This window comes from Oncorhynchus kisutch, linkage group LG14, assembly GCF_002021735.2.
Source record: "Oncorhynchus kisutch isolate 150728-3 linkage group LG14, Okis_V2, whole genome shotgun sequence".
In the NCBI taxonomy this organism is placed as follows: Eukaryota; Metazoa; Chordata; class Actinopteri; order Salmoniformes; family Salmonidae; genus Oncorhynchus; species Oncorhynchus kisutch.
Genome location: NC_034187.2, coordinates 28,957,072 through 28,973,847, shown reverse-complemented (window position 1 = coordinate 28,973,847; position 16,776 = coordinate 28,957,072). Strand labels below are relative to the sequence as shown.

Below are 16,776 nucleotides of genomic sequence, written 5' to 3'. Positions count from 1 at the left end.
GTGGCGCAGCGGTCTAAAGCACTGCATCTCAGTGCTAGAGGCGTCACTATCTCAGTGCTAGAGGCATCACTATCTCAGTGCTAGAGGCGTCACTGGTTCAATTCCAGGCTGTATCACAATCGACTGTGATTGGATGACCCACAATTAGCCCAGCGTCGTCAAGATTTGGCCGGGGTAGGCTATCATTGTAAATAAGAATTTGATCTTAACTGACTTGCCTAGTAAAATAAATACATTATGGAAACTCAAAGGAGTCATAACTAACCGCCCCAGTGTCTTCCCATAGCCCCCCAACACACATCGCAGCTTGTGCTGACACAATGCAGCGGAGATACAGATTTTGCTCCAACCTGTCACGCAATCATTTTAAATGTTTTGACATTTTTATATAGGGACATAAAACTAAAACTGAGGGGCCACAAGTTTCAACTGAGGGGGCTAAGCTCCCCTTTGCCCCCTCGTGGACCCTGCCCAGAGCATACCCACTTAGCCATGTTGGTAATAATGTGGCCAGTTCCTGCCCATGAGCGTCATTGCATGCCTTAACAGCTAGCTCTCAATGTGATTTCCACAGAGAAAAACATTCCTTATCTTTGCCATCTCCATGAAAACTAGAGGGGAGTTCAACTCTATAGTGGATTACCAGGTTGGTATTGTCAAAGACGGTACAATATGAAGAAAGGCAGAAACTGCTTCTCCAATATAAATCTCTTATCACACTTGTAGGTGATGTCATGGCAACGTTGGCCAGCTAAGCTCATGCACAGAAACACGTCAGTGCAAGATGACTGGTCTAACAGTCGTCTTGCGCCAAACTGGCACTCCTTCAATATGAAGTCTTTTTTTTTTTGTGTGTGAATTTTACCCCTTTTTCTCCCCAATTTCGTGGTATCCAATTGTTGTAGTAGCTACTATCTTGTCTCATCGCTACAACTCCCGCACGGGCTCGGGAGAGACGAAGGTTGAAAGTCATGCGTCCTCCGATACACAACCCAACCAAGCCGCACTGCTTCTTAACACAGCGCGCATCCAACCCGGAAGCCAGCCGCACCAATGCGCCGGAGGAAACACCGTGCACCTGGCCACCTTGGTTAGCGCACACTGCGCCCAGCCCGCCACAGGAGTCGCTGGTGCGCGATGAGACAAGGACACCCCTACTGACCAAGCCCTCCCTAACCCGGGCGACGCTAGGCCAATTGTGCGTCGCCCCACGGACCTCCCGGTCGTGGCCGGTTACGACAGAGCCTGGGCGCGAACCCAGGGACTCTGATGGCACAGCTGGCGCTGCAGTACAGCGCCCTTAACCACTGCGATGAAGTCATTTTTTATGGAAATGAAAACGTGTCAGTTTGTCACTTTCATGAGGTTGGAGCAATAACATGTTCAACTAAATTGGCTCGAATTTAGGTTGTGCTTTTAGATTTTGTTCAAATTAACAACTAAGTAAGAATTTTTCACTTCTCTCATTGACTTCTCAAACCCCAAACCATGGCCTGGTCGGCTTGGTTTGGTAATTGGATACTGCTCTAACTTGAATACTCTGTTAACAGTCAGTTTGTAATCCCCACAGATTCTCACAGTGTTGTCAGGTTTTAAAACATGCACTATGGGAGTTGCCCATTCTGAGAATTTGACTGGTTCCATAATGTCCTCTTTGAAAAGACAGTCAATCTCTGCCTCTGGCTTCATGGCATAAGACACAGGTCTTGGTTTATAATACCTTGGTATGTCCACCTTGTCTATATAGATTTTAGCTGGGGGCCTTTCAGTGTTCCAAGTTCCTCCTTGAACACATTCCCATGTTTTGTCAACACATCTTACAATGTCCACTGTTGACCTTCATCAATCTGATTTAATGTTCCCCAGTCTAACTTCAGTTCTTTTATCTATCCCTGACCTAGCAGTTTTGGTCCGGTGCCTGATACGGCCACTACAGGTAGCTGTGGCACTGTGTCTCTGTGCTTTACAGTTACATTAGCTGCACCTAATGTGTCTAGTCTCTCACCTGTGTACGGTTTCAGATGCAGAGAAGAAGGCTTTAAGTCTGGAACTGTCCCACAACTCTGAGTAAGTACTCCGACCTGTTCATTGTGGTTACACTGCACCTTGTATCCACTTGCTTAGCTTGTGCACACTTCCCTGGAATGTCTCTTGCTTCATAGCAAGTCATATTAGCAATGTCCACACATTACCTCTGGATTTCTTTTACATCCTTGTTGGCAGTCTACATTGCTTGAGCAAGGACCAATGCTTTATCAAAAGTAAGTCCAGTCTCAGATAATAGTTGGATCCGGTCATTATTTGTGCCGCAGACTAGCCTATCTCTCAGCATTTCCATCAGATTGTCTCCATAATTGTAATCTTGTGCCAGTTTACGCAACACAGCTACATAGTCCACAACACTCTCGTCCCCATTTCTGTTCTTTGAAATAAACCTTTGCACAATCTCACTCGGCTTCGGGTTGAAATGTGCTTTTAGCAACTAGCTCCTTAAAAGTGTTTATCTCCTGGCTTCCAAAGACTAACCAGATTTCTCATAAGACTGTAGCAGGTTTGGCTTCCCACTGAACTCAATAGAATGGCTGTTTTCTTGTCATCATTTCTATTTCGTTTGCCTCGAAAAATGGCCAAGTACGTCACAGTATTCCACCCAAGATTGAGCCTGATGATCAAAGGGAGATCCCAATCCTACAGTGACAGCCATATCTCTGTTAGCAACTACACTACATGACCAAAAGTATGTAATTTAATAATTCCAATATGTTTTCATTAATTGAATGCACTTCCTCTATTTTATGAGAATTTGTAAGATTCTGATTTGCATAAAATAGACAGAGACCAGTCTTATCAAAATTAGATAATAGTATTTATTCTCGGAGCGCACTGCCATGAAACCACGAACAACAGTTTATATACAAAATATGACGTCATAGGTTATAAAATGTCCTTCCTCCTATCGACAAGGGCAGAACAGGTTCAGAAGTTTATTCCAACCCCCTCGCTCGCTCACTCCAGACACACACTTATCAAGATTAATTTCAGAAATCTCACCTTCATATATCACTATTCAGAAGACAGCTCCAGATAATGGAAAACCTAGGAAAACATTCTCTGCCTTATCTAAACATCCCAGAGATAAGTTGAGTCGGTTCAACCATAGGTTAACGATCCTTTCTGCTTACTTAAAACCCACAATTCCAGTCCTCCCCAACCTAGCTGGAATGGTATTTATTTTATTTAATTACCCCCTGTTTCATGCTCCACAATCCCTTCCTTATGAATTAATATTATTAATCAGATATAATAAAACAGAGTATAAGTTTAATTAGTTATAGTTCTATTTAAAATGTAGATATTGTTTAGTCATTATTCATAAAATTCCTAACAACACCTGCTCGTCGAACATTTCATTCCAAAATCATGGGCATTAATATGGAGTTGGTCCACCCTTGGCTGTTATAACAGCCTCCACTCTTCCTGGAAGGCTTTCCATTAGATGTTGGAACATTGCTGCTGGAACTTTCTTCCAACAAGGCATAAGTGAGGTTGGGCACTGATGTTGGGGGATTAGGCCTGAATCGCAATCGGCGCTCCAATTCATCCCAAAGGTGCTCGATGGGGTTGAGGTCAGGGGTCTGTGCAGGCCAGTCAAGTTCTTCCACACCGATCTCGACAAAACATTTATGTGATTTGGTTTGAAGAAGAATCTTTAACCTGACAAAGTAACGTTAGGATATGTCAGTTATCCCATGAGAGCTTTTGTGCCCAACCCACTATGATGTTTCAGGTCCCAAGCTTATGGTCATGTTGCAGCAGTATGTAGGATTTTACTGCAGAGGAGTTGCAGGGTGTGTTGAATGGAAATGTCCTGTCTTCACAGGCCTAGATGGGTGAAGATGAGAGCACAGAGAGTGTGAATGAGTGGGTTACAGTGGCAAAAAAGAAAGGAAACGAGAAGTAAAGTTGTGGTGGAAAATAGGAAACCCCCTAGACTCGTTTTAAATCGGAGTGAGGGTTTTGAGCCAATGTAACCTGGGAGATCCTTTTGAAGTCTTGATAAATGTCATGAATGCATTGGGTGAAGTGGCGTCAGTGAGGGTCGAAAGAAGCATGCATTCATTGGGCCTTAAGTAGATATATGAGTGGAATTTTTTGTGTATGGATCATCAAAGCAGAGTACCTATAAAGGGGTAATCTTTAGGGTGGCGCATACCGTGCATGCAGATGTAATACTTGAGGAAGTAGGTGGAGTGGTTGGTTTACGTCAACTGACCCATAGGAGACAGTAGATGGAGTGAAGAAATTCACTTCATCCATACTTTAGTTTTTTGATGAAGAGTCTCTCCCTTCTCATGTAAAGTTGGACTACATGAGATACGCTATAAGAGCTTTTGTGCACAAACCCCTATAGTGTCATAAATGCTAAAGATTTGGACTTGTCAAGTGTATGCAGATGGGAAGAGGAACAAATGCCAGTGGAGGTTAGATGTTGCAATTGTGGTGGCAGACATGCGGCCAAATTCCCCTGTTAGGGTGAAGGAGACAGAGATGGCAAGAGTAAGGGCTGTCCAACGTGTCTCCTACTTGAAAGCAGTGAAAAGAGTTGAAGGAGCGAGTAGAGCTGAAGAAGAAATGGTAGTAGAGCCTACACCAGTGATTGTTTCTCAGCAACTGAGTGGTCCTAATATATTGAATGTTAAAAAGATGGACTTTGTAGCATTTATTTATGTTCATAAACTGAACAGCACAAACGAAGAAGAAACCAGAGAACATTTGAATCATTGTGAGTGCAGTAGAACACTTTTTGGGCCTCCTGTCAAAGGATGTTCTGCCCTCACAGGCCCCTGAGACTGTGTAGGGATGTGACTTGAATTGGAATGTAACTAAAGAAGTGAGATGGGTTTTTTAATGTGTCTATATTTTGTATTTTTGATAATGTGGGTTTTTTCCTCCCTTTTAAAAATATTTTTTTCCTATATATAGTTTACCACCCATACTGTGTGTGTGTGTGTGTGTGTGTGTGTGTGTGTGTGTGTGTGTGTGTGTGTGTGTGTGTGTGTGTGTGTCTGTGCCTATGTTTGTGTTGCTTCACAGTCCCCACTGTTCCATAAGGTGTTTTTTAAAATCTAATTTGAATGCTTGCATCAGTTACTTGATGTGGAATAGAGTTCCATATAGTCATGGCTCTATTTGGTACTGTGCGCCTCCCATAGTCTGTTCTGGACTTGGGGACTGTGAAGAGACCTCTTGTGGTGTCTGAGCTGTGTGCCAGTAGTTGAGACAGACAGCTCGGTGCATTGAACATGTCAATACCTCTCATAAATATAAGTAGTGATGAAGTCAATCTCTCCTCCACTTTGAGCCAGGAGAGATTGACATGCATATTATTAATATTAGCTCTCTGTGTACATCCAGGGCCAGCCGTGCTGCCCTGTTCTGAGCCAATTGCAATTTTCCTAAGTCCTTTTTTGTGGCACCTGACCACACGACTGAACAGTAGTTAAGGTGCGATTAAACTAGGGCCTGTAGGACCTGCCTTGTTGATAGTGTTGTTAAGAAAGCAGGGCATTGCTTTATTATAGACAGACTTCTCCCCATCTTAGCTACTACTGTATCAAATTGTTTTGACCATGACAGTTTACAATCTAGGGTTACTCCAAGTCATCTTAACTTGCTCAATTTCCACATGATTTATTACAAGATTTAGTTGAGGTTTAGGGTTTAGTGAATGGTTTTCCCCAAATACAATGCTTTTAGTTTTAGAAATATTTGGGCTAATTTATTCCTTGCCATCCACTCTGAAACGAACTGCAGCTCTTTGTTATGTGTTGTAGTCATTTCAGTCGCTGTAGTGGCTGACGTTTACAGTGTTGAGTCATCTGCATACATAGACACACTGGCCTTACTCAAAGTCAGTGGCATGTCGAATTCCTGATTTTACCTGATTATGTTTGAGAGGCATCCATTGACGAATAACCTCTGTGTTCTGTTAGACAAGTTAGACAAGTAACTGTTTATCCACATTATAGCAGGGGGTGTAAAGCCATAACACATACTGTAGGTTTTTCCTGCAGCAGACAATGATTGGAAATGTCAAAAGCTGCACTCAAGTCTAACAAGACAGACCCCACAATAATTTTTTCATCAATTTCTCTCAGCCAATCATCAGTCATTTTTGTAAGTGTTGTGCTTGTTGAATGTCCTTCCCTATAAGCGTGCTGAAAGTCTGTTGTCAATTTGTTAACTATGAAATAGCATTGTATCTGGTCAAACACTATTTTTTTAGGTTTAAGGGTTGGTAACAAGCTGATTAATTGGCTATTTGAGCCAGTAAAGGGAGCTTTACTATTCTTGGGTAGCGGAATGTCTTTATAGCCTCCCTCCAAGCCTGAGGACACACACTTTCTAGTAGGCTTAAATTGAAGATGTGGCAAATAGGAGTGGCAATATCGTCTGCTATTATCCTCAGTAATTTCCCATCCAGATTGTCAGAATCCGGTGGCTTGTCATTGTTGAAAGACAATAATAATTGTTTCACCGCTTCCACACTGACAGAATTCAAAAGTACAATTTCTGTCTTTCAAAATTTGGTCCGATATACTTGCATGTGTACAGTCATGGCCAAAGGTTTTGAGAATGACACAAATATTAATTCCCACAAAGTTTGCTGCTTCAGTGTCTTTAAATATTTTTGTCAGATGTTACTATGGAATGCTGAAGTATAATTACAAGCATTTCATAAGTGTCAAAGGCTTTTATTGACAAGGATGCTTTACTGTTGGCATGGCCAGGACTGATGGTAGCGCTCACCTTGTCTTCTCCGGACAAGCTTTTTTCCGGATGCCCCAAACAATCGGAAAGGGGATTCATCAGAGAAAATGACTTTACCCCAGTCCTCAGCAGTCCAATCCATGTACCTTTTGCAGAATATCAGTCTGTCCCTGATGTTTTTCCTGGAGAGAAGTGGCTTCTTTGCTGCCTTTCTTGACACCAGGCCATCCTCCAAAAGTCCTCACCTCACTGTGCGTGCAGATGTACTCACACCTGCATGCTGCTATTCCTGAGCAAGCTCTGTACTGGTGGTGCCCCGATCCCGCAGCTGAATCAACTTTAGGAGACGGTCCTGGCGCTTGCTGGACTTTCTTGGGTGCCCTGAAGCCTTCTTCACAACAATTGAACCACTCTTCAAGTACTTGATGATCCGATAAATTATTGATTTAGGTACAATCTTACTGGCAGCAATATCCTTGCATGTGAAGCCCTTTTTGTGCAAAGCAATGATGACGGCATGTGTTTCCTTGCAGGTAACCATGGTTGACAGAGGAAGAATAATGATTCCAGGTATCACCCTCCTTTTGAAGCTTCCAGTCTGTTATTCGAACTCAATCAGCATGACATTGTGATCTCCAGCCTTGTCCTCGTCAACACTCACACCTGTGTTAACGAGAGAATCACTGACATGATGTCAGCTGGTCCTTTTGTGGCAGGGCTGAAATGCAGTGGAAATGTTTTTGGGGGATTCAGTTAATTTGCATGTCAAAGAGGGACTTTGCAATTAATTGCAATTCATCTGATCACTCTTCATAACACTCTGGAGTATATGCAAATTGCCATCATACAAACTGTGGAAGCAGACTTTGTGGAAACTAATATTTGTGTCATTCTCAAAACTTTTAGCCACGACTGTAGTGTCAGCGTTTGCTGCTGGCATGTCATCTCTAAGTTTGCTTATCTTGCAAATAAAAAAGTAATTAAAGTAGTTGGAAATATGGGCTTTGTGATGAATAAGCCATCTGATTCAATGAATGGAGCCGAGTTTGCTTTTTTCCCCAAAAAATGTAATGTAAGGTGCCCCAAAAGCTTTTTACTATCATTCTTTATATAACTGATCTTTGTTTCATAGTATAATCTCTTTTTATTGTTATTTAGTTTAGTCACACAATTTTTTTATTTGCAGTACGTTTGCCATCAGTTGGGAGGCCAGACATATTTGCCATACCTTTTGCCTCATCCCTCTCAACCATACAGTTTTTCAATTCCTCATCAATCTAAGGGGATTTAACTGTTTTTACAGTCATTTTCTTAATGGGTGTGTGCTTATTAGTAACTGGAATAAGCTATTTCACAAATGTGTCAAGTGCAGCTTCTGGTTGCTCCTCATTACACAACACAGACCAGCAAATATGAATCACAAAAAAAAACATATGAATCACTACAAAACGTCTTGTATGACCTCTTATACACTATATTAGGCCCAGCCTTTGTAACTGGTTTTCCCTGATATGGCTATTATACTGTAATCACTACATCCTATGGATTTGGATACTGCTTTAAAGCAAATTTCTGCAGCATTAGTAAAGATGTGGTCAATACATGTTGATGATTTAATTGCTGTGCTGTTTGTAACTACCCTGGTAGGTTGTGTAACAATGTGCGCTGGGAGTCAGGAAGCAAGTTCAGGGAGTGAGTGTTTTAATAAAATAAACGTAACATAATCCAAAACAAGAAACACTAACAGAACACAGCCATGAAACGGAAACAGAGACAATAACGCCTGGGGAAGGAACCAAAGGGAGTGACATATATAGGGAAGGTAATCAGAGAAGTGATGGAGTCCAGGTCAGGGACAGATTTTTGGAGAAGTACAGATCAGGGTTGGGTTACAAAAAAATATCTGAAACATTGAACATCCCACAGAGCACCATTAAATCTATTATTAACAAATGGAAAGAATATGGCACCACAACAAACCTGCCAAGAGAGGGCAGCCCACCAAAACTCACGGACCAGGCAAGGAGGACATTAATCAGAGAGGCAACGAAGAGACCAAAGATAACCCTGAAGGAGCTGCAAAGCTCCACAGCGGAGATTGGAGCTTCTGTCCATAGAACCACTTTAAGCCGTACACTCCACAGAGCTGGGCTTTACGGAAGAGTGTTCAGAAAAAGCTATTGCTTAAAGAAAAAAATAAGAAAACTAATTTGGTGTTCACCAAAAGGCATGTGGGAGACTCCCCAAACATATGCAAGAAGGTACTCTGGTCAGATGAGACTAAAATTGAGCTTTTTGGCCATCAAGGAAAACGCTATGTCTGGTGCAAACCCAACACTTCTCATCACCCCGAGAACATCATACCCACAGTGAAGCACGGTGGTGACAGCATCATGTTGTGGGGATGTTTTTCATCGGCAGGGACTGGGAAACTGGTCAGAACTGAAGGAATGATGGATGGCACTAAATACAGGGAAATTCTTGAGGGAAACCTGCTTCAGTCTTCCAGTGATTTGAGACTGGGACGGAGGTTCACCTTCCAGTAGGACAATGACCCTAAGCATACTGCTAAAGCAACACTCGAGTGGTTTAAGGGGAAACATTTAAATGTTTTGGAATGGCCTGATCAAAGCCCAGACCTCAATCCAATTGAGAATCTGTGGTATGACTTAAAGATTGCTGTACACCAGCGGAACCCATCCAACTTCACGGAGCTGGAGAAGTTTTGCCTTGAAGAATGGGCAAAAATCCCAGTGGCTAGATGTACCAAGCTTATAGAGACATACCTCAAGAGACGTGCAGCTGTAATTGCTGCAAAAGGTGGCTCTACAAAGTATTGACTTTGGAGGGGTGAATAGTTATGCACACTCAAGTTTTCATATTTCTTTGTCTTATTTAAAACTAAAGAAAATGTACGCCTACCACGCTGCACTTTGGTCTTCATTTAACGACGGACATTACACAAACCCCCCCCAAAAATCTATTTTAATTCCAGGTTGTAAGGCAATAAAAAAGGAAAAATGCAAAGGGGGATGAATACTTTCGCAAGCCACTGTAGTCCTCCACAAGCAAGCAATTGCTACATTGAAAGTCAGCGTATACCACGTTGTCCCGGAACAAAGCAAAGTAAACACCGCCCTTGCAGTGCTGGAAACTTTCAATAGTGGTCTCCATTTGAGACCCGCCGAACCAACTAGGAGGCTAGCTGGGCTTTCGTGTCTCTCCCCCTATGCAGAATCTAGTAGGATCCTGGGACAGACTGCAGCGCTCACAGCAATTTAGCCCAACAGAGCCACAGGTGGCAACTGCAGAGAAGTACCTGGGTATATGAGATTTTACTGCAGAAGAGTTAATGGGGTGGTGATTTACTGTAGGTGTAGGGTTAGTTGGATTATAGTGTTGAATGCAAAAGGAAATAAGAGAAGTAAAGTGTGTGGCGTACAGCAGATCAGCCACCAGGGGGAGACTCATCGAGGCCTGGTAACAGATGGAGTATACATGTGGTTGTGATGTGATGTGATTTCAGTGGTGTAAAGTACTTAAGTAAAAAATACTTTAAAGTACTACTTAAGTAATTTTTGGGGTATCTGTACTTGACTCAACTATTTAGATTTTTGCAAACTTTTACTTTTACTACATTCCGGAAAAAAAAGTACTTTTTACTCCATACATTTTCCCTGACACCCAAAAGTAATACATTTGGACAGGACAATGGTCCAATTCACACACTTATCAAGAGAACATCCCTGGTCATCCCTACTGCCTCTGATCTGACGGACTCACTAAACACAAATGCTTCATTTGTAAATATGTCTCAGTGTTGGAGTGTGCCCCTGGTTATCCGTCAATACATTTTTTTTTTTATTGTGCCGTCTGGTTTGCTGAATATAAGGAATTTGAAATGGTTTATACATTTACTTTTGATACCTAAGTAGATTTAAAACCAAATACTTTTAGACTTTTACTCAAGTAGTATTTTACTGTGTGACATTCACTTTTGCTTGAGTCATTTTCTATTAAGGCATCTTTACTTTTACTCAAGTATGACAATTAAGTACTTTTTCCACTACTGTGTGATTTGAATGTGACTGAAGGAGTGGGGATATATACTTTTTGTTTTGTTTCAATATCCCATACAGTAGGTGGCGGCAATACATTAATAGGTGAAGTCTGCCATAAAACGTAAAAGAAGAAGAACCCAGTCCAGAAGAAGAGCTCAGCCTACCCGGAGATTTTCAGTCTCCCCTGATCGCGCATTGTTGATTCATCTGGCGAAGGACAGTTGCCTTTTTACTTCGACAGAGACTGATATTATGATCCAGATGTATCCACAGTAAGCGAGGAAGAGGGTGGAGGAGGATCTAACTGGCTGTATTGTTGTGTGGGTAAGCATGCAAAGCGACACGTTAGTTAAGTATAGTATAGCAGAGCTAACGCTAGTTCGTTAGCTATGCAGCTACTATAGATAGCTAAGGGTTTTGTTGTTAGCATAGCTAGTTCTAGCTAGAGCTAATTGATTCGCAGTTAGCTAGTGTGCTGACGTCTGGCGATAAATAACGATAGCTAGTACCGCTGCTAGTCAGGTTTTGTGGTGTAGCTAAGTTAGGTAGCTTAAAACAAAATGGACCTGGGTACAGTATGACCTAACAGAACGTAACAAGCTGGCTAGCTAGTTATCAAATTGAATGTTCGTATTTGCTCCGTCAAATGTGGCTAGCATAACGAGCTGTGATGGGGATGCTCTTATATCCCCTAGGTTGAGCTGACAACCTCTGCAGTGGAAGTAAAAGATGTGCAATGGAATGTTAGAATCCACGTCAAAAGCCCTTGGGCTGCCCACCTCCGCAGACAAGCAGTCAATTTCTCTGTTGCTCTTCCTGACTGTGCTATCCACTGGACAAGGGTCAGGTAAGAGATCACTCATCTTCAGCAAAAGGCTCTCTCACACAGCTTCATTCCTCCTTTCTGTACACTACAGCTGCTTTTACCCTGCTAAGATTCAGCTCCCCTCTTTAAGTCTAATAATGCTAGATGTACATTGCTCTTTATGGTCAATTGTAACATCGGAATTGGGTTTATTTGAGCTGGCCCAAAAAATGCTGGATGTGGATGGGGGCTTGAAGCTGTTGCTAGAGATCCTCTCTTGCCTTGTGCCAACTCTGCTCCCACTGTTTTCATGACTCATTGATATTATATAAGCATCCGAAATACCTTTTAACAACATTGTTTTAAAACCATCAAATAGAACATTAACATCAGAATGTTCTAGCATCAATTATATCCCCTTTTGTCCCTCAGGATGTGTGAGGCCCTTCATGGTGCAGAACAGCCTGGTCAACCTGACAGAGACCAACAGGGGTTCCTTCCCTGTGGGCACGGTGCTCCAGTACAGCTGTGACCCAGGCTTCCTGGAGGACGGGCCCAACATCATCACCTGCACCCCCCTGGGCTGCTGGTCCTCAGACCCACCCCGCTGCATACGCAGTGATGGTACTAATGGCTTTACTAAATACTCTGAATTCATTCCAAACACACTAACATATTTTTAAGCCAAAAATTTGGTTTGTGCGCTCACTGATAATGTTTTTTTTTTAATTTTTGTCGACAGTGTGTCTGCCTCCATTTGAACCAGAGAATGGGGGCTATACCTGCCACCCGTCCCCCTGTCATAGACTAAACCATCACACTGTGATCGAGTACTTCTGTGATGAAGGCTACATCCTGAAGGGAGACTATAAATACCTGACCTGTCAGGACGGGGAGTGGGACGGCTCCATGCAGATTAGCTGTCTCCTGGACCAAGGTTGGTGACCATATTGTGATTACACGGTCTTATTCTCCAGGGTTCAGTGTTAGGTGGCTTGGAACTATTTGTTTTATTGTTGTATCAACCTGTAAGATGAAATTATACTGTGCTACCTTTTGAAGCCTCAGGCTTTTTAATGGACAGTGTTTGAGTGTGGTCTCATTGCCTGCTTCCCCTCTTACAGACAGAGACCCTACCCCTGTGTTTGGCATACCCACCCTATCCATTGTGGCCTCCACTGCCAGCTCTGTAGCCCTCATCCTGCTGCTGGTGGTCCTGTTTGTCCTGCTGCTGGTGGTCCTGTTTGTCCTGCTGCAGCCTAAACTCAAGTCCTTCAACCACAGCCGGTGAGTGGCCTGAAACCACAAACATGCTTATTCAGTATCAGCTGTGATAGGCTAATCCTACTAAAGCTGTGTGTACTCCAGGGGTGTGCATGTCTCATAACTGTTCAAGCAGGCAGAAATCGTTCATATGATGCAAAACTTCTCATTCCGTCTGTATTCATATCTGCTTGAACGGTGAATAGCTCGGCTACACATGAAAACATGATATGACCCTGGGGATCGATAGTCCATCGCTCAGAAATGTACAAATACGATAACTTTCTAAATGGGTGAGTCTTTCCTTTTAAGAGTCTAAAGTAATGAGGTATTAACAGACTGCTCCACTCCTCTGTGCTCCCCCTCAGCCGTGAGCAGGGGGTGTCAGGCCAGCCCGTGTCCATCATGGTGGAGGGGGTACAGGTGGCCCTGCCCTCCTATGAGGAGGCGGTGTGTGGGGAAGGGGCTCTGAGTCTCAGCTCTGAGTCCCGAGTCCAGATAGTGCTGTCAGAGGGCCAGCAAGCTGCAGGGACGACAGAACCTCTCATTGCTCAAGCCAGGCCCTCCACCCTCCCCCAGCTCTCAGAGATGGCAGTGGTTCACCCAGTACCATCATCCTTCGCCTTTCCCTCCTCTCTCTCATCCTCCTCCCGCTGGGGCCTGGAGCGGGCTGCTGCTGCAGTGCCTTCACCCTCACTGCGGAGGGACTCCACATGCAGTGAGCAGCACAGCCTGCACCTCAACTCTGAGATGGACTACTCTGATGGTGGGACGTTGATCCATGTCTCTCCAAACAGGCCTCTCTTCATGCATGTATTGGTTGATAATGCCCATATATGCATACAGTGTATTGATGTATCTTGTTTCGTCCTGCAGATATGCCTTTGTTAAAGGAGGCCTGAAGCATGCTGCAGACGCTGGGGTGTATGTTACGGAAACACCCAGAGTTGCTGACAGGGTTGCTGTTTACCTGCTGTGTTGAGCCAGAGGCCTGTCTGGAGCTCCCCACTGCAGCAGCTGCCAACACAACAGACTATCCACCCACCCCCTCTTGGGGCACTAAGTGAGGCTGTGTCATTCTCAGCAGAATGTTACCTCTGTGCCCTCCTCTGGATGGGGAAAGAGGGATTTCACATGTACATACATGCTTAGCAATTTTATAGGACTTCTTACACTATGTCCAGTGTCTGACACGTGCTCTTTTAACCATTGGCTTAGTTTTATGTCTCTGCACTGAGAGAGCACCCAGTATGTTGGAAGTTTTTTTTGAAAGGCTCAATATGCCTTTTGAAAATTCTGTACTTGTAATCCATATGTATTTATTTATTTTTTTCCCCATGATGGTTAATGCTGCAAACACATTTTGAGAACCATTGCCCCCATCACCAATTTGTACCATGTCAACCTGTTTTTGCATGATCACTGCAGCACAACAGGCATGATGCATGATAAAGACAACTGCAACTTAGATTGAACCAGTCATTCTCACACATACACAGATTTGACAATTACTCTTAACATTTTAATGATAAGAACGTATGATTTTAACTTTTCATATTCTCATTGGGGTTCTTTATGCCACAACTATTTGATGTCACATCCTTTCTGATCATGGTTTTGAACTCAATGTTTTCCCCACGCACTTATTTGAAGATTTTGCTTAAGGCAAGTGTTCCCAAGGTTGAGGCACACCTTTTCTCAGCTCATTGACATTGGGCTTAGCATTCATATTCTCTCACTCATGTCAGTACACCCTTTCTCTAATGGCCTTAGATCTCCACTTCTATGCACAAACACCATCTGTATTGGGTTTCATTCCTGAAAAGGATTTTAAAATGAATGTACATTTTCAGTCGCCACAGCTTAGTGATGTAACAAATTGGAGCATAGTTGGTGTTTCTTGGACACCTAATACTTACTATTTATTTGTGGGTTGTTTTTGAAATTGTTTTAATTAAGTCTAGATAGGGAAACTTAATTGAGTGTTTAATATATTCATGTTCAGAATGCTGTTGATCAGCCATGGTTCCTTTGACGCTTCCGCAATTCTTGGGAAATTATATGAAGACTGGTCTTTTAACTTTGCCACCTTGGTGGACTCATAAGGACATAATGTGAGACTAAAGTTAATTGGGTTAACTATAATTAATGAAAAACAGGTCATTGTTATGTACAGAAGCTTAGTGTCATGTCTATTCAAATGGTTTCAGTTGCTTTGGATTCAGTTGCTTTGGATAAACAATGCAATTGGTGTGAAGATAGTTAATTTTACTCTGTGTATATACCCTGTGATAATTTTGATAAAATATAATTTGAGCTGTGCAACATTTTGTTCTTGTCAACCAATCCCAAACTCTTTCACTGAATAGTTTTATAGCCATGGTTAGTGTACTTTTTCAGCACCAGGTAACATTGTGAATTACTTGATTCATAGTCTTGACTTCTAAAACCCACTTTTTGAAAATTAATTAGCAGAAAATTAGGTTTGTAATTACAAGCATCACAATTGTTCATAAAACTGCCACAAGAACACTGATGGATTTTTGGCTACTCCATACTATCAGCAAAAGGAACAAATATGCTGCTTTTATGTCATACAGAAATGACTTGTCATTGTATTTGGTTAACCTTAATCTACATTTTTTTTTTTTTACACACTAAGTATAACATACCTGGGCATTCCCTGTTGTGTCAAATTCTAGGGTCAACCATACATGATAAGTATCTAGTTTCTTAGACACTGCATTCCACCTACAGTATACAGTTGCATTGGTAAAATTGTGCTGCACATCCCAAGCAAGCTATGTTGCCCTAAATGCCATACATTTGATGTCTTCTGTTGTATCTGCTGTGGTGGTTCCTGTCCTGGACCTGTTCAGTTTGGTCTGATGTCCTCCTGTGCACTCTCCATCTCTATGGGCTTCTCCCTTCTGGGACTTATAGTAACTTTACTTCCTACACTGCCAGGTATACAGGCTTTGCTATGGGAGAGAAAGAAGAGATTATTTTAGAAGAAAGACTGCCTTTATTTTGTCAAACAGTCTGGCACACTAACGACAGCGTGGTTCGGCTACATTAAGTTCTGTGAGCCACACCTACTTTAGTGTTATCCAAACATCTGTGACACTTACCCTAAACTGGTGGCTTGAAGCTTTGGTAACAGCTGAAGAGGATGATAAAAAGTGCCTCGCCTCCCTGGAATATGATGTAGAACAGATAAAGGGGGCCAATAAACTCCGGGGGAAAGGCCACCTATTTGTTACATGGTTCACTCGACTGTATTTTATTATTGATAGCTATGAATGGATACATGCCCCTTGGCCCCATCCTTGAACAGATGAATACAGCAGTGCACTTACTGATGATTGACTTTGAAGATGGTGGACATGATGTATCCCAGCAAGGTAGCCTGTCAGGGGCATCAGTGCAACTGCAGGCATGAGTTGGGGTGAGAAAACCACCCACACTGTTCCCCCAATGGAGATGCCTGACTTGACGCCAATGCCCATGTAGGCAATCTGTAAGATTCTTAGACCAACCTGTGGAGTTAAAGCTCTGCCAAATCAGGCATGCTTTTACATAGGCTGTCCATTCATGTGCTTTAGTAATTACAACATGCTGTATAAATGCATTAGAAACAAAATGTTATAAAAAGGTACACTCTTATACACTGTGTGTACAAAACATTAGTAGGTGCCAGGCGGTTTGAGTGTGTCAAGAACTGCAAAAGCTGCTGGGTTTGTCACGCTCAACAGTTTCCCGTGTGTATCAAGAATGGTCCACCACCCAAAGGACATCCAGCCAACTTGACACAAATGTAGGAAGTATTAGAGCCAACATGGGCCAGCATCCCTGTGTAACACTTGACACCTTGTA

At 42.7% G+C, this 16,776-nt stretch overlaps 1 protein-coding gene across 1 annotated transcript; it reads left to right on the top strand.

Moving 5' to 3' along the window:
* The first annotated feature begins 10,915 nt into the window (after nucleotides 1-10,915).
* On the top strand, nucleotides 10,916-15,222 carry LOC109904028 (sushi domain-containing protein 6-like). Its single transcript, XM_020501090.2, has 7 exons — nucleotides 10,916-11,156; nucleotides 11,528-11,679; nucleotides 12,070-12,261; nucleotides 12,380-12,574; nucleotides 12,762-12,924; nucleotides 13,269-13,666; nucleotides 13,777-15,222. The coding sequence occupies exons 2-7, from the start codon at nucleotides 11,562-11,564 to the stop codon at nucleotides 13,800-13,802; spliced, it is 1,092 nt and encodes a 363-aa protein (XP_020356679.1). The 5' UTR covers nucleotides 10,916-11,156; nucleotides 11,528-11,561; the 3' UTR covers nucleotides 13,803-15,222.
* Nucleotides 15,223-16,776: the final 1,554 nt, after the last annotated feature.

What these genes read in the sequence shown, in the direction of transcription:
- LOC109904028 (XM_020501090.2), top strand. Translation starts at nt 11,562, where the DNA reads ATGTGCAATGGAATGTTAGAATCCACGTCAAAAGCCCTTGGGCTGCCC. An exon ending in ATCCACTGGACAAGGGTCAG is followed by an intron (nt 11,680 to 12,069) that starts GTAAGAGATCAC and finishes TTTGTCCCTCAG; the next exon opens with GATGTGTGAGGCCCTTCATG. An exon ending in CCGCTGCATACGCAGTGATG is followed by an intron (nt 12,262 to 12,379) that starts GTACTAATGGCT and finishes TTTTGTCGACAG; the next exon opens with TGTGTCTGCCTCCATTTGAA.